Below are 25,241 nucleotides of genomic sequence, written 5' to 3'. Positions count from 1 at the left end.
GTTTACGGGGAATGATGGACTTAGAGGTCTTTCGATAATGTACATACTCTGCTCTACTGTATATAATACTAGCTGACCCGGCAAACGTTGTGTTGCCATCTAAATAAATAAATGATAGGGGTGAACAACCCTTATCACTTAGTATGAAAAATAGATAGTAGCCGATTCTCAGACCTACTGAATATGCGTATAAAATTTGGTGAAAATCGGTAAAGCCGTTTCGGAGGAGTACGGTAACTAACATTCTGACACGAGAATTTTATATATAAGATTTCATTCCTTTTACATTCTAATATTCTTCATTTCGGAATTGAAGAATTTTTCAATCTAATATTCTTCATTCCAGTATTCCAAAGTTTTTAATTCTATTATTCTTCATTCCAGAGAAGACATGGAGAAGGTGAACATCAAATTCCACGACAACGACACAGTAACGTACCAACACAACAAAATACTAAGATTTGTTCCCGAAATGTCAGTTGATAAGCATCAGAAGCTTGTTGTGCCTAATATTCCTCTGCTGGTGAGTTTTTGAAAATATACTTTATAGTATGCAGCAGTAAGGGTGCTTTTCCGTCGTACATGTTTTCAAGGAAATATGGAATCTAATTCTGAGGAGATCTAGAATCTTATTGTTTTGATCTGAGAAAATCGAGAATCTAATTATGTTTTGATCTGAGAAGATCGGGAATCAAATTCTTTGTTGATCTGTGAAGATCGAGAATCTAATCCTGTGTTGATCTGTGAAGATTAAGAATCTAATTTTGTTTTGATGTGAGAGAGCTAATTCTATTTTGAACTAAAAAGAACGAGAATTTAATTCTGTGTTAATTTGAGAAGATCTAGAATCTTATGTTGTTCAAAACAACGAGAAGATTTAGAATCCAATTCTGTTTTTATCTAAGAAGATCGAAAATCTAATTTTGTCTTAATCTGAAGTTAAGAATTTAATAGTATGTTGATCTCAAAACATCTAGAATCTATTTCTATTTTGCATCTGAGAAAATCTAGAGTATCATTTTGCTTTCATTTGATTTGTTTTACTCAGAATATGTTTTTGTTATACAAACCTTTAGACACAAAAACAACACAATTTTTAAAATTGAAAATCTAATTTCTAGAACTGTGTAGTAAATACAGCTTTACCCACAGACTGTGACGTCATTCTCGCCAAACCTGGCTGGGTTCCTCTTCAACTTGCTGGTCTCTGGCCTGGCCTTGACCTACAGGGAGCGAGCCAAGCCCTTCGTTCACGTGACTGCTGAGGAGCTGGTCTTTGGGTAAGGTATTCTCCATCTTTAGTGCATTGTACCGCAAAGGGTTTTGTTTATAATATAGGAGTAGCAGATTTTGTTCTTTTTTTACCACACTTTTATTAACTTGGGTTGTATGTATGTATGTATGTATGTAACGGACTCTTTGAACTCGATTTTTACCAACTTTTAACGGTCCGATTAATGTAAAATTTTAAACAATTATCAAGAACCGATGACAATACACGATTTAAATAATTTTATCCCATTCTCCTCATCAGGATCGTCAGGAATCAGGATTAACGATTTTCCTTGTGCGATTTTAGCGTGGTTTTTAGTTTTCAAACTATAATTTTTAATATTTATACCTAAACGATGAGGCAGACGGGCTACCTGATGGAAAGCAGTCACCGTCGCCTATGGACATTTGCAACACCGGAGGAGTCGCCAATGCATCGCCGCATGCAGTCAACCTGATGGTATGACTGTCGCCCATGAACATCTGTAATCAAGCTGTAAGATTAGTTTCCTAACTGAGGATAGCCACAGATGTGCTGTTAACCCTGAGGACTAAGCTGGAACGCCTCGGCTAAGTATATCCCCCTTACCACACCCTTCAAACCAGAACACTGCAGCGCTTAACACTACTGTTAATAGGCAGAAATAGGTGTGGTGATGGTGTCTCCGGTGTCTACCTACAAAGGGTTTACACCACTATCGAAATCTATTCACATGCTGCGAATATTACTGGAAAAAACTTGATTTTATTTTGCTTGAAAATAATTTTGACCCTTTTTCAGATACAATGACCCTTTAGTGACCCTTGCTCACTATTTCTACCCTAAAGGGAAACGACCTAACAGCCAAATGGGATTATTATTAGCGGTAAGTTGTTTTTACTTGAAGTAGCAGAAGCATGCAGTCCACCTGATGGTAAGTCACTGTATGGACTTTAACCAACTCCATATAGACCAGGTTCTACCTGAAGCCAATCACAGTTGCCACTCCTGAGGACTAATGCCACTTATAATCAACGAGCTTTTGCCCGCGGCTTCGCTCGCGTTACGAAGTAATATTTTCATCCCCCATTTTATCCCCTTGAGGGTAGAATTGATCAAAATCCTTTCTTAGCGGATGCCTACGTCATAACATCTACCTGCATGCCAAATTTCAGCCCGATCCGTCCAGTGGTTTGGGCTGTGCGTTGATAGATCACTATGTCAGTCAATATATTTAGATAATCAATTTATCTATCAAAGATAGGAAGACAATTTCTAGTACATATGAATTGTGATCTTGGATAGGTGACACAGTGGATAGCTAGATAACTAATAACGTGGAAGATTGTCTCATATGTCATTCACACCTTTCCACCGGAACGCAGAACTGCTTCACGCTAAAAGTGTGACAGTGGTACCTCCCCGGACGAACCGTACTATTTTATAATATAGGAGTAGCAGAGCATACAGTCCACCTGATGGTAAGTGGCTACTGCCGCCCATGGACATCTGTAATCAACTTCAGGTAAAATTTAATTCCTTTCTGAGAATGTCTACAAATGCGCCGCTACTGCTGAGGACTAAACTGGAAGGCCTCAGAAGTATGTCTCCCTTACCACACCCCTCAAACCAGGACACAGCAACGCTTAACACTGAGGACTAAGTTGGAACGTCTCGGAAAAGTATGTCCCTTATCACACTTCAAACCACACAGCAGCGCTTAACACTGCTGTTATAACAGAAATAGGTGTGGCGGTGGTGCTGCCAGTGTAACCAAGATATCTTCACATACTTACAAAAACCTATTGTTTCAGAGAAATGGTACTCTAGACGAGGTTTCAACGATATATGCTGGTCAATCTATGGAGAGATTTGGATATCTGGACAAAATTAATGGGTTGGATCATCTACCTTATTGGAAGAATCGGCCCTGCAACAATATTAGGTAAGTCAGTATTTTAATTCCAATTATACGGGTTTTTTTAACGAGGGAACCCTTCAAAAAGTACCCAGTGCCGGGGGAACGACACGGGGTTATGTGGGATTCTTATCGCACTAAAACCCTAGGTAGCCGTCCTAAGCGCTTGGTGGAGATCCGGGATATCCGACGGAACACAACCGGAGTCCTCAGGGCCGGATTTAAGGGAGAGCAACCGGGGCGGCAGCCCCGGGGCCTCCACAAAAGAGGGGCCACAATAGGGACGTCGGAATTTTTTTTATTCCGACTAGTAAATACTAGTAAAATATATATATATATATCTATTCCTTTGATATTTTTTTTCGCTGTTTTACCTTTATACTTAGTACTTTGTACAAACATGAATACCAGAAGAATCTACCTGCGTTTGACAATAAAATATTTATTGAAAAACTCAACTGAAAAAATTGTTCATTTTATTCGGTATATAATTTGGGGCCAGGGGGCCTCCACTCCTTTGTTGCCCCAAGGCCTATAGACCTCAAATCCGGCCCTGGGAGTCCTCCAACCTGATGCTATCGGGCTCTGCCGTGGGTGGAACTCCTCCCACACCATGGTGTTTACGACTGTATGCGGCACATACCACCGTCCTGGGGTCACTTACTGAACGCTCGAGCTGACTTCACTTATCTGGCCCAACATAAAAAATATTAAAGATAAAAAAATCAGTTAATAAATTATTTATTGTAAAAAAAAACATATACGTTAACAGTATTATTATTCTAACGTAAGAGACAGCCTAATAGTTAAACCTCAGCCTCTTCATCGTAAGGTCCGAAGTTCAAATCTCAAGCACAACTGATTTTTCAAAGTTATGTGCATATTAGAAATTATCACTTGCTATAAACAGTGAAGGAAAAACATCGTGAGGAAACCTGCATACCTGAGAGTCCTTAAAAAAAGTATGTGAAGTCTACCAATTCGCACTTGTCCAGCGCGGTAGACTATGGCCTAATCCTTCTCATTATGAGAGGAGACCCGTACCCAGTGGGACAGTAATTTAATGACGAATTTTAAGTGTTAACACTTATTCTGTAGAATCCCTTAAAAAATAGCGGAAATGACTCAAAGGTTGTGCACACACCAAATATAAAGAACCTTCTTTTAAATAAATATGCCGGTTTATTTAAACGGTTCATAAGGTTAGCTTGTATTGAGTATATACAAAATAAATTGAGGTGTCTGTTATGTCAACAATTTATTTTAAATCAATGTAAATATAATTAAAATCCTTTTGTGGTTTGACTTCGGCACTACCGCCACACCTATTTCTGTTATAACAGCAGTGTAGCGCTGCTGGGTTTGAAGTGTGGTAAGGGAGACGTACTTTTCCGAGACATTCCAGCTTAGTCAAGGGTAACGGGGCATCTGTGGCCGACCTCAGGTAGGAATATCTAATCCTATCTGAGGCTATTTACATATGTCCATGGGCGACAGTAGCCACTTACCATCAGGTGGACTGAATGCTGGTCTGCTACTCCTATATTATAAAAAAAATATGTATGCTAATATTATAAAGAAGAAAACTTTGTTTGTTTCATTGATTGTAATGAATAGGCTCAAATACTACTGGACCGATTTTAAAAATTCTTTCACCATTCGAAAGCCCATTATCCACGAGTAACATAGGCTATATTTTATATGAAATATATTTGATAAATAGATTTTGAGGCGGTACAAATTTGCCGGGTGAGCTAGTTTATCGATATTTCAGTTTTTCGATATGCTACCACAACAGCTTATATATCGCTTATCGGATATCAATATTATCGATACCTCAATATATCGTTGTATTTCTAATTTGCTCTCTTACAGGTGAACTGCATGTTTACAAAATTTTGAAAACATCTTTTTTTCAGGGCCTCTGAAGGATCCTTCTTCCCTCCACGATCGATCACAAAAGAGAACATTGTCTACGTTTATGATAAGGATCTCTGCAGAATTCTACCACTCAAGTATCGTAAGGATGTATATAAAGATGGTAATATACTTTTATATTTATCTAACGGTATAACTAAATGTACTAAAATAAAAAAAAGTCCTTTAATAGTGAGTTGTTTCGTATAGTTCACACACACACACACACACACACACACACAAGCATTCATACACACAAGCACAATCATAAACATGCACACATAAACTCATCAATTCACGCACACTTGCACAAGACCACACACACGTAAAAACATAAACACATACACATGCACAAGCACAAACACAAATGTCATTTAGTCTTCAGATTCAAAGAAAGAGTTCTTTACTCTGGTGATAGCCTAGTGGTTAAGAAATTCGGCCTCGCGATCGAGGGGTCCGAGGTTCAAATCCCAGGCACGCACCTCTGATTTTTCAAAGTTATGTGCGTATTAGAAATTAATTATCACTTGCTAAACGGCGAAGGAAAACATCGTGAGTAAACCTGAGAGATTTATAAAAAAAATCTCAAAGGTATGTGAAGTCTACCAATTCGCACTTGTCCAGCGCGGTGGACTATGGCCTAATCCTTCTCATTCTAAGAGGATACCCGTGCCCAGCAGTGGGACAGTAATGGGTTGCTGACGATAATGATTTAGTCATCTGGGGGATGGCAGATCTTTAATTTATGTATTTCTTACCTACAATATGTAGTTTAAGACATTTAATTTCATTTTCAGGCATCCTAGCTGGGCTGTACACGCCACCGAGTTCCACGTTCGAAACCGCTGAAGTAAACCCTGATAACCAATGTTACTGTGAGGGGGAGAAATGTCCGCCCCGGGGGTTGCAAAATATAAGCCCTTGTCAATATAGTAAGTATTTTTTTATATGTAACCTAAGGGATAAGGGATATTGACGGTGGTAGAACCCTTTGTGGTTTGTGGTTCGACTCCGGCGGCACCACCGCATCACCTATTTCTACCTAATAACAGCAGTGTTAGGCGCTACTGTGTTCCGGTTTGAAGGGTGTGGTAAGGGAGACAGACTTTACCAGCTTAGTCCTCAGGGGTCCATCTGTGGCCGACCTCAGGTAGAACTCTAATCTGATCCGCGGTTGATTACAGATGCCCATGAGCGGCAGTAGCCATTTACCATCAGATGGACTGTATGCTCGTCTGCTACTCCTATATTATAAAAAGGGTGACATACCCAAAGGGCAAAAACTGGACCCTATTAAGTACTAATCCTTTTGATGTCTTCCCATCTGTCACAGGTCTTTTGTTGTTAAATCTACTAATGTTTTTGGTAAATTTTCAGATGCACCGGTCTACCTCTCCTATCCACATTTCTATGACGCAGAACCCACCCTTCTGGATGACTTTGAAGGTCTCAGTCCCGACAGGAAGAAACACGAGAGCTATTTTATGATACAACCTGTGAGTAACTACCCCTACCCCTAACTAATATTATTAATTTTGAAGGTGGTAGAACCCTTTGTGGTTCAACTCCGGCGGCACCACCGCCACACCTATTTCTACCTAATAACAGCAGTGTTAGGCGCTGCTGTGTTCCGGTTTGAAGGGTGTGGTAAGGGAGACAGACTTTTCCGAGGCGTTCCAGCTTAGTCCTCAGGGGTAGCGGCGCATCTGTGACCGACCTCAGGTAGGAATATCTAATCCTATCAAGGGTTGTTTACAGATATCCATGGGCGGCAGTAGCCACTTACCATCAGATGGACTGCATGCTCGTCTGCTACTCCTATATTATATAAAAAATTAATGAGTTTGTGAGTTTGTTTGTTACGTTTTCACGCCTTAACTACTCATCCGATTGCTATGAAACTCTGCACATAATATTGTCAGGAAACCTGTAAAGAACATAGGGTGAATTTCATTTCGAAAACGTTCCCGGGGTATAAAAAACATTTAAAGTTTGTCGATTTCAAGTAAGATAAAATTTTCTATGTGTCTTTGTTAAGCAAACATTGGATAGATTGATTATATATAAAGGGTGGTAAGGATAAGGTTATTATATGGTCTTAGATTCGAATTAGGTATGACCTTCACCAATCCTTTTTGTTAAAAACTATTTATATTGTTTAAGTAAGTAATTAAAAAAATATGTTGCAAGTGCGTTTTCTAAAAATCGTGGTTATAGTTCATTTGTAAATTCAAAATCAAGTTTTTTAAAAAAATATGGAAAAACTAGCTGACCCAGCAAACGTTGTGTTGCCATATAAATAAAAAAATGTTAAGGGTGAACAACCCTTATCACTTAGCGGTTTGAAAAATAGATAAAATATTTGAAACTGCGATGGTAGCGAAAATCAACGAATTAAAAATTAATTAAATAAATCTTTTCCCACGGACTAAATTGTGAATCTAAACCATTCACAAGTCCCCTTAAACACACACAACAAATTTCATCAAAATCAGTCCAGTCGTTTAGGAGGAGTTCAGTGACATACACACGCACATAAGAAATATATATATAAAGATGTATTACTTTAAAACTCTCTTTTTTAGTTTGTCATATTATGTTACTTCGCAAAGTTTGATCCTTATAAGTAAAACTATATTCTTTCGAAATTAACTATTTTTGTTTTTGTTACAGAAAATAGGCGTTCCCATTGAGGGTCTTGTAAGGGTCCAACTGAACCTTAAAGTTGACAGAGCACCATCAATAAAAGTGAATAATATTCACAAATTTCCGGATACTACGTTCCCTATTATGTGGGTAGAGGAGGTAAGGTTTCTATCTTTTATCTATCTATTCGAAGGTAGAACCCTTCGACTCCGGCAGCACCACCGACACACCTATTTCTGTTATAACAGCGGTGTTAAGCGCTGCTGTGTTCTGGTTTGAAGTGTGGTAAGAGAGATATTCTTTTCCGAGCCGTTCAAGCTTAGTCCTCAGGGGTAGCGGCGCATCTGTGGCCGACTTCGTGTAGGTATAATCTTGTCTGGGGTTGATTAAAGTTGTCCACGGAGCAGTAGCCTTTTACCATGAAATAGACTGCATGCTCGTCTGCTACTCCTATATTATCTGCTACTCCTATATTATCTGCTACTCCTATATTATAAAACATCCTATCTCTACTTTTTATGAAGTTGATTTAGCAAACAAGCTTGCAATCCATCTGATGGTAAATAACTGTCGTATGGACATCTGTACAACCCCAGATAAGATTAGATTCCCACCTGAAGTCGGCCACAGCGTTACTAATGAGGACTAAGCTGGAACGCCTCGGATAATTATGTCTCCCTTAGCACACTTGAAACCAGAACACAGCAGCGCTACACTGCTGTTATAACAGAAATAGGTGATGGTTCTACCACCTTCATATATAAATGTTGTAATAAAAAATATTTGCTTTATTTTCAGGGAATGGAGAATCTTAGCACACCAATTTGGAGATGGATTTTCCTAGGGACCACCGTAGGCCCTATAATGGCAGGGTTAATATCCTACGGCCTTATAATAATAGGGTTAGCAACACTAATAACAGTCTTCATAAAAGCGTATAAAAACTTCGTCTTCAGCCAAAATTCGATAGAAATTGTCGAGTTAAGCAAAGAAACCATACGGAGAGGTTCCACTTTAATCATAAACGGTTCACACAAGTTTATACCTAAGGAAAATACCTACCAGCCCTTACAAAGGGCTTCTAGTAGCACGGAGGACAAACTACAGGAGTTAAACTTCATTAATACAGAGAGTTTGAGCCAAAGTATAGGCGAATTGAAGGGAATACTTCGCAGCGATTTTGTTAAAACAAATTTTGTTGAAACAGAAAGAGAATCGTTAATACGTTCTGACAATGAGTTTATTGTTTCTGAACGAAGAAGGTACAGTGTGTATCAATTACCGGATTTTTAAGTTAGGTTTAATGGTTTTCGGGTTATATTTGCCGTGTTTTAAACGGTTTGTGGGCCTGTGTCGAAACAAATTGTTTTATTAGACTTTGAAAAGGATAAAATCTTGTTTGTATCATATTTTGACTGTACCATGTACCGTATGGTGTGTTACGATAAATAAATGCGTTATAGATTGTATAGGAGAATGTTTTTGTCTGTAACGATACATGTCTGACACGATCTATGTCTGTAGATGATATTGACGTTGACTTACGTCCATTATCAATAATCGATCTATCCGATTTCCGCGTACCAAAGATCGAAAAATAAAGTCGAAAATCACAGCCTAACCTAACCTAACTAAGACTCCCTGTGTCGTGGGTGCCATACACACACAAAGATGAATACACAAACACCCAGACCCAGAAGACATCTAAATTCATGATTCAGATTGTCTGGCCGGGGATCGAACCCGGATCTCTTTGCGCGTCAAACCTTTATGAAGACTCCGTCATGTGGGTCGTAAAAAAGACAATGTTTTGTATATTGTCAATTGTCAAATATCAATCTCAGATAGATAAAACACTGGATAGATCGACTATTAATAACAGGCGGTAAATTGGAATACTAATTAAATTTCGAAAACATTTTGATTCGACACAAGGTAAGTTTGAAAGTCAGTGACGGACTAAGGTCGGAGGGCGGAAACTCAAATGGGGGCCCCTCAATGTAAAAAAATAATTTAATTTTTAAAAATTGTGTCAGACTTATAGAAAAATACGTATGATTCCGGTGACCATTTTGATTCTAACATAGATTAGAAAAGATTACTCACCCCTAACAAGAAAATTTAACCAGTTTTGACAATTGAAATTGTCACTGTCAAATTTAACAAGTGAAATTTTCGTGTTTGAAAAATATTAAAAAATGTAGTTTTTACATCATTTACGAATGAAATATTTCTCCGCACTTTTCTTCGATTTCGTTTTGCACCACATGTCGACATTGTTCCGCGTAAATTACACCATGACAGCCTCCTTCCTTCAATTACAAGGCGGTGAGATATCTATACTTATCTATACCTTTTTTAGCTACTGTGTTTGGGGGCCCTAGGGCCGGGGGCCCCTTAGGATCTGGGGCCCCTTCCCCCTGCCCCTTAGTCCGCTAGAGTTGAAAGTCATGACTGAGATTCTTCGAATGTTAGGTTTTAAATTGCTCAGTTTAAAAAGTCAATTGAATAAGGTTATTGGCTTCTAGGTATTTTGGTGCCTGTAGTGCTTAGGGAAATAACTATAAAATGGAGGTTTTCTCGAAGCTAATAAGTATTTAACCCCGAAATATAATAAGTATGGAAGTTATGTCATAATATATAAGTGATTTTATAAAACAAAGAAAGAAACATTTATTCGGATTTGCAACGCAAATGATTAAAATACTATGTGTCATTTAAAATTAAAATACTAAGTGTGTGCTTGAGAAAAATTTGCAAGTGCGACTCGAACGCTTATACGGAGGGTTCCGTGCCGCCAAATTCGTTTAGTTTTATTTTTAGTATTCGTTATTATAAAAGCTATAGAAGTAAATGTATTGTGAAAATTTGAAGTGTATATTACGGTTCAATAGATAAAGCGAAAAATGCCGAAAAATAGTGGATTTTTGTATGGCAACCCCCATTTATTTTGAAGGTTTTTTTAGTATTAACTGTAATAGCGGCCATCTTTATAGATACTCTGTGAAAAATTCAAGTGTATTACAGTTAATGTAATAAAGCTCTGTGACAAACGGACAGACAGCGAAGGCTTAGTGAGGATTCCCTTTTTACCCTTTGGGAATGGAACCCTAAAAATATTAATTATCAATAATAAAGCGCAAAATTTTCGATATTTCCAAAAACAAAACCATCCTTAAACTGGCTCACCATTTTAGTACAAAATTTAATTTGTAGCACTTTTATTCTGAAGTATTTGTGTTGTGACTTTATTTTAACATTTTCATGTGTCATAAATCTGTGAATATACTTAATGATATTATATTAACTTCCATACTTATTATATTTCTATTATTAATATAAGATTATGAATATAATACCAAATTATTAATTATAAACATGACAATAATGTTGTTGTACAAATAATAACTTTGGAATAGGTACTAGTTTTAAATACTAAAGCAAATTTCTCAAAATGTAGTACACTGTGGGGATAACATACGAAAATATATATATGTGTATATATATATATATATATAGAAATATAGAAAAAGGAAAAGATTTATATCAAAAGTTAGAGTTAGAGTTTTATGGTTCGACTCCGGCGGCACCACCGTCACACCTATTTCTGTTATAACAGCAGTGTTAAGCGCTGATGTGGTCTAGAATACTTATACGGGTATTTTGACTTATTCCTCAAGGGTAGGAGTGCTGTGGTCGTCCTCAGGTAGGACTTTAATCCTATCTGGGGTTGATTACCCGACGACCCGCGTGGCGGAGCGGCGACCATACCGGTCTGACGCGCAGAGGGTCCCGGGTTCGATCCCCGGCCAGACAGATATCTAAATGATGAATTTAGATTTCTGTTTCTGGGTCTGGGTGTTTGTGTATTTGTCTATGTGTGTGTCCATGGCACCCACGACACAGGGAATCCTAGTGTGGGGCTGTGAGTGTAGAAAGCGTTTTTTTTTTTTTTTATTACAGATGTCCATACGAAAGTGACTTACCATCAAGTGGACTGCATGCTCCTTTATAATCTAGAAGTAGCAGTTAAGCATGCAGTCCAATTGTTGGTAAGTGGCTGCCGCCCATGGACATCTGTAATCAACCCCAGATTAAATTCCTATCTGAGGTCGGCCGCAGATACGCCGCTACTCCTGAGGACTAAGCTGGAATGCCTTTAAAATATGCTTTTACTTCTATATTATAAAAATAACCTTTTTAATTTTCATAAGCTCTGTAGTTAACAGCAACATGTCGATTTCGTGTGACGGTATGTCATTTTTTTATATAAATGTTTTTCTTTATCGTTAGAGCTATAATAATTATTTACCACGAATTTAAGTACAAAAGAAAATTTGCTTTAGTTTCAGTAGCAATGTAGATTTATGCCTTAGAATAAGAATTAAAACAGTGTATCAATATCCTTATTACCATACTAGTCTGTTTTAAAGAATACTGTTTTAAAAATACATAGGTATAGTCCGCGCCAAACTGCTAGTCCGCTCTGAAGTTGTTGCGAGCAGGTGGAGTCATACAATTTGCTATGGTGACGCGATTTATTTCTATATTCAGAGCTGACTAGCAGTTTTACGCGGTTTCATGCTTCAAAATATTACGAAACTTCATTTCTTTATATGTTATTACTTGAAATGAGTTACTGTTCAATATTATTTAACTGTTTTACCAAGAAAAAATGAGTTCGTATGTAGATATGTACTATAATAATATTATGTACTATACTATGTATATTTCTAAAATAACTTCGCCAGAAATTAAATAGAATTCTTAAAACTTGACATTAAAAAATGTTATATACAACCGACCACCGTCTTAATGGCTTGATTAAATCGTCTTAAAAAGAAAATTATTAATAAAAAATTGTTATGGTAAAGTTCTTTTTTAAATTCAAGTGTCTATCTATTACGGATCTTGATATACAGCTCTGTGACAGACGGACAGACAGCGAAGTCTTAATAATAGGGTTTCATTTTTACACTTTGGGTACGAAAAACTAAAAAAATACTAACGTGCTCCCCAAAGAGTTCGGTCAATTTTTAAGCCTGTAATTAGAAATAATGATTTTAAATCAAAGCTGAAATATGTGGTTGTACAATCAAGGTTACTTTGGTCGGGTCACAATAATGGCGAAAAAATATTTTTTTTAACTTTGACATTGTTTACAATTAATTTTGATATTTTTATGTAATTTTGATATTATTATTATATAAAACTTATTTTTTTATATAAAAAGTAATATAAAATAATATTATATTCAACTTGTTTCATAAAAAATGTTATTAAAAATAGCGGAATTTCTACTTACCTCTCGCTTATTCTGTGTATATAACTGTCATTTTTGATTCCATTTTTTATTGATCCAACTTATACATTTTCTGAAAATATTTAACCAAAACTTATATTTACACAAAATAATAATATTACTCAAAATACAACGTCAGTGTAATTTTGTAGGCACGATATTGAAAAACTGATGAAATTAAATATAATATAATTACCTATATTTTTATATAAATATTCTATGAAAGCTCATTGAAAAGCTTTAAAGTACCAAGACTTCCTTTAGTATAAGTCCAGTGGTATAATAATGTGATGTTAAGCCAAAAAATAAGGGGCCCCCAAAAAGACAATATTTGGGGCCCCATTTTAATTTAGTTTTTAACTAAATATTGCAGTATTTTTTTGTTTTACAGCTGTTTTATTTCCTGTACATACTTTTAAAAACAGACTTACTACTTTTCAGTAGTCCTTTTGCCTTCATTTTTAACAATTTTAGATATTTCTATTTGTAGCTTATTTAGTTCTGATATTTTTTCATAATATCTATCATTATAGCACTTTTCTGTACATAATAAGTCTTTCGCAAAGGGGCCTCCCTGTGGGCTAAGAACTTTGCTCTCTCTCTCAGTTCATCTGTCTCAGTTCGAAGTATATATATAAAAATGTTAAGAAAACTTCGATAGCATGGGTCTAAATACCCATGTTTTAACACAGGTTTAAAAAATCTTTTCAAAGTATGGGGCCCCTTTTTAAGTCCAACATTGTATTATTATACCACTGATTAGAATAGTAAGACCACATTCCAGTTCTAATCTTATTTCGGGGTGCTGAGGTCTATTTTCTAGATCTAAGTTGTAAATAAAGTTATAAGGATCGAGAAAAAGTACTTTTTGTAAAAATCTTTGTTTATAATAAAAGGTTACATTCATTTTGTTTTTTTTATTTTACCTTTTAAAACATTATAGTATTTCCAATGAGCGAAAAACCAGGACATTTTTGAGAATTTGACGATTTTGTTATTGATAACTGATGCTCAAAAACAGTTTTTATGTCATAAACACTTGACTCAACTATAAAAGATTAAAAAATAACCAACTTTATTATATAGGAGTAGCAGACGAGCATGCAGTCCACCTGATGGTTAGTGGCTACTGCCGCCCATGGACATCTGTAATCGACTCCAGATAGGATTAGATATTCGTACCGGAGGTCGGGCACAGATGAAGACTACTCCTGAAGACTAAGCTAGAACGCCTCGGAAAAGTATGTCTCCCTTACCACACCATTCAAACATTCTAGTTTTTCCAGAAACCAGAACACAGCAGCGCTCAACACTGCTGTTATTAGGCATAAATAGGTGTGGCGGTGGTGCCGCCGGAGTCGAACCACAAAGGGTTCTAAAACCTTTATATAAAATATGAAAGAAAACAAAATATCTCTGAGCGAAACTGTATTTTATTGACTAGTAAAATATTATGCCGTATAATTATAACTTGAAACATTTGATATTACTAGACAAGCATTATTCTATAGTATACTAAGAGATGGACAGTTTCTCTATACTTTAATGGGTCTTGGGATAAAATAAAAAAAAAACAAAAAAGAATGAAAAAAATTTTTTTTTTTCGATTATTCACGTTTTTCTTGTCAACTGTACTGTTTTAATCTAAGTGTTGGTTGAAGTTATACTTATTTGTGTCACAAGAAAAAAATCGAAATCATTGTAGATAAATTAATTGTAAAATCAGCATAGATTAGTAAAGATACTTCGCCGCCTTGAAATTGAATGAAGCCACAAACGGCTTATTTTAGTAAGTTCTTTTTTTGAATTCTTGACAAATAAAAACATTTTTAGAGAAAATTTACGAATAAATAACTAATACTGCGTAATTTACGTAAAAAATAAATAATTATTTAAAATATTTTAGGGACATTTTAGCACGGAGACGTGGCAAAACTTTTTTACGCAACTATTTCAATTCTAAAAACAGGGTACATTTTCTTGTTAGGAGTGAGTAATCTTTACTAATCTATGAAAATCAGTTAAATATTTGAAATTATTTCAGTTTCATTGAAGTTATACTTCTTTCGAGGCGTTTAGTAACAATAATGTGTTTAAAAAGCAGACAGATAAATTGACACCATAAAACTGCCTAGTAAATATTTCAACTTTTGCTGAAAAAATATTTTTTAGGTATATGATACATGTCGTGTCGAATAATTCTGTCGTATTTTTTTGTTTCCTAATAATTTCACTTATTTTACATACACATACATATACTCGTACTTCCACATTTTTTTATTTTTTATATGTTAAAAAAGACGCCAAAGAAGCATAACTTTTAACTTCTTAAATTCGTTCATAAATACACACACTTTTATGTATATAATTTTATATTAATTACTTATAGACAGACATTGCCTCTCCACTAAAACTTTATATCTCAAAAACAGCGCCACCTATCGGATTTAAAAGTAAATATCTTTTAAGCTGGAATCAAACATACATTTCCAAAATTTCATTGAAATCTGTTAAGCTATTTCAGAGTTTAGCGTGTACAAACAAAATGACACAATAACATGTTTTTTATATATTATAGGAGTAGCAGATGAGCATGCAGTCCACCTGATGGTAAATGGCTACTGCTGACCATGGACATCTGTAATCAACCCCAGATAGGATTAGATATTCCTACCTGAGGTCGGCCACAGGTGCGCTAATACCCCTGAGTACTAAGCTGAACGCCTCGAAAAAGTCTGTCTCCCTTACCACACCCTTCAAACCGGAACACAGCAGCGCTACACTGCTGTTATTAGGTAGAAACCTATTAATATTACAACATAATCATAGTTAAGACACAAGAAGCATAACTTCTTAGCACAACTACATTTAATTTGACTTAGAATTAAGTCAAAAAATAATTTTACCCCAAGACATACCATTAATTCTTTCAAAAATACCTTTCTATCATTAGGTATGAATTAAAAATTATCGTAAAAAATCTTTTTCTTCACCATTCAATTACGTATATCCGTTTCTTCGTATAACAGACGACATCACCGACATTTTATATATAGATACAGTAGTCAGCCGTTAATATGGAGTTTCGGGATAAATAATATCTGGAGGCACGGCAGTGCCTCCGCCAAGTCGAGTAATAATAGTTTAAAAACTAAAAAAACACGGTAAAATCGCATAAGAAAATCGTAATCCTAACGATCCTGATGAGATGAATGGGACAAAATTATTAAAATCGTGTATTGTTAGCGGTTCTTGATAATTGATCAAAATTCTAAATTAATCGGGCCGTTCAAAGTGGGTTAAAATCGAGGTGAAAGATGCCGTTACATACATACAGGTCAAGCTAATAAAAGCGCAGTCTAAATACATTATGACCTTATAATCCATTGAAATGTTACTGATCCTTAGCGTAGAAAAAAGCGTTTGTGAACGCAATTTTACTTTTGGATGTCTAGCTAACGTTAATGTAGATAAATCCAAACTTGTAAGCTCCTAACATCTGCCCCTCAGCCGCCATCTTGATAAAGGGGTCAAATCGTTTTCACGCTTAATCAGGCAAACTATGGTCGCATAGAAATTCAATTTTAACTAACTACAACTTTAGTTCTATTACTTTATGTCACAACAAAAAATAATAACAGAAAATCATTAGACATACATGAAAAAAATATTTGCGTCGACTAAAGAACCGGAAAAAACCGGGAAGTCGGTTAAAACTTGGTCAAAATTTGGGAAAATACTTTCTGTTATAACTTTTTTGTGTCAGTTTACCATAGATTATGAGTTTTACGTAAATCTATTTATTATCTATCTCCCAGAAACTCATATTAACCACTGACTACTGTAATAATAACGCCATGTACTTACAAATTACACTGTTTCACTACGAACGAGTAAGCGATATAATATTAATAGTTTTGTGGCACAAATATACTTTATATACAAACTATAAAATTCAAATTGAATCCGATAGTAATAGAAATTAATGTAAATGACTTTAGAAGTTTTATATTGCAATAAAAGCATGCAGTCCATCTGATGGTAAGACACTGGAGTATGGACATCTGTTATCAATCCCGGATAGGGTTAGAGTCTTATCTGAAGTCGGTTATACGTTGCTACCCTTAAGGACTAAGTTGTAGCCTCGTAGAAGCCCTTACCACACTTTAAACCAGAACACAGCAGCGCTACAATGCTGTTATTAGACAGAAAATATAATGGATGTAAAAATATATACACAAAAGATAGGATGGAAATGTAAAAAAATATTATTACGATGAGGACTAAGCTGGAACGCCTCATGTTCTAAAATTCGTATCTCTCTTACTCGTTCGTAGAAAAACAAATCACTTACAAATATTAACAAATAACGCATAAGTCGAATTGTCATGCTATCTTTACATAAGAAAAGAAAAAAAATGCAATGAAATTAATTGTCTTTGGCACGTTATGCCACAGGCATGTTGCCATATTAAAAAATAAAAGAATAAGCCACTTCTATTCAGTTTACGATCACAGATAAGCAAAATAAGAATATATAACAATGAAAACTTTATATTAAGCTTATATTTAAACCGTAGACTAATATTATTTTCACTGGGATTGTCATAAATTTGTATACCATTTTATATTCACCATATTTCTCTTAAATATACATAAAAGTACGAAAAGTAATAACAAATTGATAAATAATACAAAAATATTGGGAAAATTTTGTATAGAGTCTGGCAACTTTCTTATGCTTCCTTTACACTGGGTATAGTCCATAGGCTTTTGTTTAGTCAAGTACTCAATACGTGGAATTTTTAATATAGTTGTAATGTAAATAATTAAATTAATTTCAACTTGTGTTTGTAACTATTAATGTAATTGAAACTGAAATCTGATATCCTGTAAAAACCTATATTTTTAATTGAAAATAATACTTTTTAAAATACATTTCTTAAAATTACTAATTTGTTTAAATGACGGCCGATACTGTCATACATTTTTAAGTATGTACGTACAAATTAATTCAATTATTTATAGTAAAAGTGTATGTTATCCTGTTACACACACACAAAAACAAATTGGATTATTAATAAACCAAGACGAGACTATTATTTTGAATAAAAATACAAAAAGAACAAAAAAAAAACATTCATAATATTTTTTAGTAATTCTTCTGTCATTAGTAATGAAAAGCGATAAAATATGGTATAATACACACTATTTATCATGATAAATAGAAAAAAATCTGTTTTACTTTACAATCCCATTTTAAAATTACAGTAAATTATACAGCTTCTTTTATTTACGTATTTAATGCAATATTTTTCATGTGTTTTTCAAACAATAAGAGTATATGAACGATATTTCAGTAAAAAATCGTTATATGACCAAAATATAACAACAAAAATATAGCTTAATACTAATAGCATATATTACAAAAACAATTCCTTCGATTTATAGAATTTAAATATGGAAGAAGCCGTTAGTTTGAAGCATTTTGACATGTCCCGTTCAGTATAAAAAAGTTTTTAAAGGTATGTGAAGTCTACCAATACTCACTTGGTCAGCGCGGTGGACTATGGCCTAATTCTTCTCATTCTGAGAGGAGACCCGTGCCCAGCAATGGGACAGTAAGGGGTTGATGATGATGACGTTCAATAATAAATTCTTAATACTCTGAAGCTTCTTACATGTTTTCTGTCCCTCTGCAGAGAGGGCTTATCGCTTCAATGGAGATCTAGGGAGTATGATCTACTCTACTAACCACAAACTAGCTAACTGTTAGTCTCAGCATAAACTTAAAATTATAATTATTATGCTAGCAATACTATGCATAGCGTATTTTGTATGTTAGTTGCAATAGCAGACGAGCATGCAGTCCACCTGATGGTAAGTGTCTGCCGCCCATGGATAATTAATCAACCCCAGGTGGGATTAGATTCCTAACCGAGGTTGGCTACAGGTGCGCCGCTAGCCCTGAGGACTAAGCTGGAACGCCTCGGATGAGCATATATCCCTTACCGTTCTAACCAGAACACAGTAGTACTCTAACGAATAATTTAAATTTCGTTTTAATTATTTATATCTTAAAATATGGCACCAATACAATATTAAAACTGAACTGACATATCAAAACACGTTACAAACGTTTCAAGCAAGATCACAATCGCATCGAATATTAATATAATCGATATAAATAACGATACATCGATATTACATACTATAGAATTAGTATACACAATGTATTCTTTCATTGTGCTGTCTGTCAAAATTAATTTTGAGTTTTGATTTTTAGAAAATACTTAAAAAAGGACTTCAAAAATAGAAAAAATGTTATATGAATCGTGTCATAGAAGTAAAAAGAGTTTGTTTTCTTATTTGTTATAAAAATTGAATGGGAGACATCAAAAAAGTTAAAAATATTCGTTGGTAAATTTAAAAAAGCCTTTATCTCAGAAACAGCGCCATCTATCGAATCTAGCTAAAGCTAACCGTTTTAAAACCAGTGAATGTGGTATATTAAATGTGCTTCTGTTTCAATATAGATGGCGTTGCTTACTATAACAAACATGTTATTTGATCAAGTATCAAATTAATGTAGATATTTATTCAATCAAAGAAATAAATCTGTCTAGAGCATGAATTTTGACACTTAAAACTTCATAAAAAGCTCATCAAGTCTCTATAAGTTCTTTAACTAGTAAAAATAAATACTTGTAAATAGTTGCATAAGGTTGTAGTATTTTTTACAAATAAATGTTTCTTTCTTTCTTTCTAAAAACAGCCTCACATTTTTCAGAAGCTTTCAAAATGTTGAAAATATTAAAAGTATAATCAGTTTTCTATTTCATTCACAGTAAATTATTTAAATTTTATCTTTATATATATATATATATATATATATATATATAAATATATATATATATAATATAATATATATATAAATATATATATATATATATATATAAATTGTGACAGACAGCACATACACCCAGCTATAAACATCAGCAAATTACACGTAAAAAACAACTTTACAATACAAAGTTATATTAAACCTTACGCTTAGAAAATTATCACCGAATCTTAATATTTATCGATTAAAACCGATTTAGCCTAATCGAATACTGTCATCGAATAATTTTGAAGATACTAAACATTATAATGGAGATGTTTTTAAGTATTATATAAGTTGAGTTATCTCCTAACTTCACTATTTTATAATTTGCGATATAGGAGTAGCAAACGAGCATGCAGCCCACCTGATTGTAAGTGGCTATTGCCGCCCATGGACATCTTTAATCAACCCCAGATAGGATTAAAATCCCACCTGAGGTCGGTCACAGATGCCCCGCTTCCCCCAAGGACTAATTAAACACCTCATAAAAGTACGTCTGCCTACAACCTTTAAACCAGAACACAGCAGCGCTTAACACTGCTGTTATAACAGAAATAGGTGTGGCGGTGAAACAAAGGGTTCTACCACCCTCAAAACTTCCCTATACTTTTTTATTTAATATTAAGGGGGTTGTTGCCGTTTTCCTTTACTTGTAATTAAAAATAAGCCAACAACACAATATTATCAATTTTAATAAATAACAAATAATCCTTCAAAATTACGTATTTTGACAATTAATTTGCAATTTTATGTTATTTTTGAGATTTTTTTGCTTTTCGGGACTATGTTATCTAAAAAATAATTATTGTATTCATTATTATTATTAGTAGCATTAGTATTATTATCTTCTAGCTCAGTAGATTTCAAATCAATAGTTTTTTTTGTCTTCGGGAGTATGTGATCGAAAAAATAATTATTGTATTCATAATGTTTATCAAAGAATCAAAACCATATTATCTTCTAACTCAGTAAATTTTAAATCAATAGATTTACTTATATAATATATAAAAACATCTTACCGCCTGTTACCATTAAAATTTACGCCTAAATTTAAAATTTCTCGATATTTCTTTATTTTATAATTATAGATTATTTATCGCGTATACGGCTTTGAATCGATTAGTTAGACTTTGGGTATACAAGTATTACGGTCGTATATAATCGTATATCATTTACTAAAGTAACTTACACTAATATGGCTGCTTACGAAAAAAAAACAAATATAATGAGTATATTAAAACTTATTTTTACAAATAAATACAAGTTTTGTGTATGGACGGTATTGTCTAGTTAGTGGTAAAAAATATTCTTAATACTATTTCGTTTCAGTCGTGAACTGTGGTGGAAAATGAAAGAAAAGCTACAATATTCACAACCGGCTTAAAATTGACAAATAATTGTCACTCGAAAAATAACTATTGTGAAGGGAAATTGTTTGGTATGGCAACACTTTACTGTCAAAATATTCGTTGATAAATATTATACGGGACTTGACACTAAAGATCGAGCGAGTCGAATGCGCCAGTAAAAGTATGCATGTAAACGACGAGGCATCACATTCGAGTATTGCCATGTTCACTGTATTTTTTGATTTATATAAACAGGCAAAATGGACGATTTTTCTTACAAATCTATATTTTTAGGCCAAGTAAGTTTCATATTATGATTGTAAAAAATAACTAATATTGGTAAAGCCACCATAGTCACTAAAGCATCCAAATAAAATCACTAAATAAAAAAATGTTCACTTAGGCCAATCTCAGATAGCACAATCTACATCATAAAACTAAAATGGAATATCTCAATTGCCAAATAATACAGATACAAGTACAAAAATTGACAAATGTTTATGAACAATCTTATATTTCATTTCGTATCTATTAATTTCTCATTCTTATAAGATTACGCTATTTTTCATTAAATAGTCCATTTTGATAGTTTAGATTCCCGCGCAAACTATTCAAATAAATCCAGGTGCGTTCCACTTAAACACAACAATGACTGATTTTAAATCTCATTCTTTGACACACAACTGAGATGCAGTCATATTGGTCGTTAAGTGGAACACGATAAAAACAATAATATTTTGACAGCTCATGTTCCCGCGCAAACCGAATACAGATAAAAGCATAATAATTACATTAAGGATATTAACTTTTTAAAATAGTGAGGTATAGATTACGTATACATGTTCAGTTACTTACATCTATGGTATACACAGTATAATGTCTTTTAGGGAAAAATAATTGTGACATCGGCTCTGTCATGACCCGGGCGGAGCCGGGGAATGTATATCCGTCTCTTTCTCTCGTAGGGAAGTAGCTGTGGGTAAAAAGAGACATATCAATATAAAATTTTGATAAAAATGGAATAAACAAAGGAAGTCTGCACAAATTCAGGAAAAAAAATTACTATATAAAATATATAAAATAATAATTTATTGTCATGTGTTATGGACACACAAAAAGGCAAGTAATTAAGACCCATAAAATATCTTAAATAAAGTACTTATATAAAAAGATTTTTCGTTTTTCTTTTTTTTTATAATATAAGGGTAGCAGACGAGCATGCAGTCCACCTGATGGTAAGTGGCTACTGCCGCCCATGGACATCTGTAATCAACCCCAGATAGGATTAGATATTCCTACCTGAGGTCGGCCACAGATGCGCCGCTACCCCTGAGGACTAAGCTGGAACGCCTCGGAAAAGTCTGTCTCCCTTACCACACCCTTCAAACCAGAACACAGCAGCGCCTAACACTGCTGTTATTAGGTAGAAATAGGTGTGGCGGTGGTGCCGCCGGAGTCGAACCATAAAAGGTTCTACCACCTTTACCACAATCAGTCTTTAATCGTATTTTTTTGTATTCGTTTTCTTTTTTCTGTATATTAATTGACTGAATCTTTATCAATAGACAATAATTTGTTTATATATTTACCCGACTATTGAGGGTAAATATATGAATTCCATTTTTGGACACGCCCTACAGAATAAAAGACATAACATATTATGGAAATATCGTTGTATTTATCTAAATTGTAAAAAAAAAACTTTTTGTTCTATATTTTTTGTACTGGTATCATAGATTGGTAAAGATACTTCGCCGGCTTGAAATTGAATGAAGCCACAAACGGCTTATTAGTAAGTTCTTTTTTTGAATTCTTGGCAAATAAAAAAAATTTAGAGAAAATTTACGAATAAATAACTAATACTGCGTAATTTACGTAATAAATAAATAATTATTTCAAATATTTTAGGGACATTTTAGCACGGAAACGTGGCAAAACTTTTTTACGCAACTATTTCAATTTTCAAAACTGGGTACAATTTCTTGTTAGGAGCGAGTAATCTTTACTAATCTATGCGTACAAATGATATGTTTATATTTTTAATTAATTCTTTTCTTAATTTATTCTTTATTTTTCTTTCTTTTTTTCATTTATTCTCTTGTTTATCTGTATTTTTTTGTCTGTTACCTCAATGCAAGCTCTGTGGAACTTGGGAGTAGCTACTGTGTTCGCTGGTGTCTTCCGACTGGGGTTCCTGTTCGTCACCAGATGGGTTGTCCTCCTGGTCCTCGTCCTCTGATGATGAGAGGAGACCTGGAATCAAGGTTATAGGATAAATATCAAATAAGCATGCAGTCCACTTATTATTTTTTTGTAATAAATTTAAATGTTTAATAATTTAAAATAATTAATATTAAATTAAGTAAATATAATTAATTGTTTTCTGTAAAAATAATTTATTAAATGTAAGCACACATACAATTCTACTTACTTAATATATTTTTTATATATGGCAATATAGTAATTACTTTTTATATACTTGGCAATATTTTTCGTAATTAAAATAAATTCCAGGGGCATGGCAGTGTATTCGTCAAGTACAAGAAAAAAATAATTTTGACCCGATGGCAATAGTTTACTTTTTTCAAATATATACACTGATATTAAAAAGTATTGGTAGAAAGTGTGTTTAAATGTAAGAAGAAAAAATACAAAAAAACAATATTTTCCTACACTTTTTAAATACCTTTTTTATATTACTTTTACAAACTTTTAAAATAAAAAGAAACTATATTAAATATTTTAAATACATTTTCAAATTATTATTAGTGTTTTTTATTAAAAAAAATAATAGATAAATAATAAAAAGAGTAAGAAGCAAATTATTATAAAAGTATGTAAAGTGTTACCAGCATGTAAAAAGTATGTAGTGTCACCAACTCGTAAAAGTATGTAAAGTATTACCAGTTTGTAAAAGATATGTAAAATGTTACAATCTTGTAAAATATATGTAAAATGTTACCGGCTGTAAACTGCGGGTTAGTCAACGCATCGGGCCAGTATCGCTTGCTTATAGACGAACCATTTTTGCTCTTTTTGCCTCCTGGAACAGATTTTTTTCACTTTAATATCAAAAAATGAACTTGGCTTAAGCTTTACAATTTTGTTAAGAGAAAGTTTACTCGTTTTTATTTTAAATGTAAGAATGCTAACTAACTTGATAACAAACAATAAATTTGTTTAAAAGTTATTATAAAATTATTTTTTATTTTAAAAAGCGTGTTTATTAAGCTTGATTGTTTTTTTATTTAAATATTGAATATTGAAAATAAAAAAAATAACGACTGATAAAAAACATTGACTAATTTGGAACTTAACTTGGCTCTTTATTTACCAAATAAAAAAAAGTAAAAACTTAAATATTGCTTAAATAAAAAAAAACAAGTAAATAAGACATTGGCTAATTTGAAAATTAACTTCGCTCTTTATTTAAAAAATTAGGAAGTTAGTAGATCCATTCGAAGAGTACAACCCTTACAACTATTTCTAGCGGGAAACAGTTCTAGTTTCGATGGAAGGGTGGGGATGTTAACGAACAACCATCTTAGTCCTCAGGAGTGACGCAATTGTGATCGGCTTCAGGTAGAACCTATTCTATATGAAGTTGCTTGCACGACCATAACAGTGACTCATCATCAGATGAGTTTCGAAAGGTAGATCCCTTTGTGATTCGACTCTGATGTATTTCTGCCTCATAACAGCAGCGGTGGTGCGGCCGGAATCGAACCGCAAAGGGTTCTACCATCTTCGAAGTGTCTGGGCAATGTGGGTCCAATGGCTACTGACCAGGTTTGTCAGCACAGTCCAGCATGGGTTGCAGGATGCGGCGCCTGGCGTTGATGAACCAGTTGTTGACCTGCAGCAGCGTCAGCCGGGTCTGCGCTGCCAGGGTCCGCTTCTCCTCCTCCGTTGGGTATGGGTGCTGGAAAGATAATACATTATTAATAAATAACTAGGTTTACTAGTTAGTT

General features: G+C 34.0%; 2 protein-coding genes across 3 annotated transcripts in view; one reads left to right on the top strand and one right to left on the bottom strand.

Moving 5' to 3' along the window:
• The window catches only part of dsb (scavenger receptor class B member debris buster), a 120,849-nt gene extending 110,861 nt beyond the window's left edge, over positions 1–9,988 (top strand). Inside the window, exons 5-13 of the mRNA XM_073092336.1 lie at positions 385–523; positions 1,153–1,280; positions 2,054–2,138; positions 3,067–3,197; positions 5,090–5,211; positions 5,885–6,019; positions 6,465–6,583; positions 7,761–7,892; positions 8,532–9,988. Coding sequence (XP_072948437.1) covers positions 385–523; positions 1,153–1,280; positions 2,054–2,138; positions 3,067–3,197; positions 5,090–5,211; positions 5,885–6,019; positions 6,465–6,583; positions 7,761–7,892; positions 8,532–9,026 — 1,486 coding nt within the window. The 3' untranslated portion in view covers positions 9,027–9,988. The remainder of the gene's footprint in view (positions 1–384; positions 524–1,152; positions 1,281–2,053; positions 2,139–3,066; positions 3,198–5,089; positions 5,212–5,884; positions 6,020–6,464; positions 6,584–7,760; positions 7,893–8,531) is intronic.
• Positions 9,989–21,124: 11,136 nt separating this feature from the next.
• LOC140756995 (homeobox protein PKNOX2) overlaps positions 21,125–25,241 on the bottom strand; it is a 47,123-nt gene continuing 43,006 nt past the window's right edge. For both annotated transcript variants that reach the window (XM_073092542.1, XM_073092543.1), the window contains exons 9-12: positions 25,057–25,192; positions 24,233–24,313; positions 23,398–23,523; positions 21,125–22,243 (exon numbers count right to left, since the gene is read on the bottom strand). In XM_073092542.1, the coding sequence (XP_072948643.1) occupies positions 23,399–23,523; positions 24,233–24,313; positions 25,057–25,192 (342 nt within the window). In that variant the 3' untranslated portion in view covers positions 21,125–22,243; position 23,398. The remainder of the gene's footprint in view (positions 22,244–23,397; positions 23,524–24,232; positions 24,314–25,056; positions 25,193–25,241) is intronic.

This window comes from Epargyreus clarus, unplaced genomic scaffold (assembly GCF_041222505.1).
Source record: "Epargyreus clarus isolate Ecla_fem2 unplaced genomic scaffold, WU_Ecla_fem_2.2 ptg000036l, whole genome shotgun sequence".
Classification (NCBI taxonomy): domain Eukaryota; kingdom Metazoa; phylum Arthropoda; class Insecta; order Lepidoptera; family Hesperiidae; genus Epargyreus; species Epargyreus clarus.
Note: the sequence above shows the minus strand (reverse complement) of the source record. Positions and strands in the feature narration are given on the sequence as shown.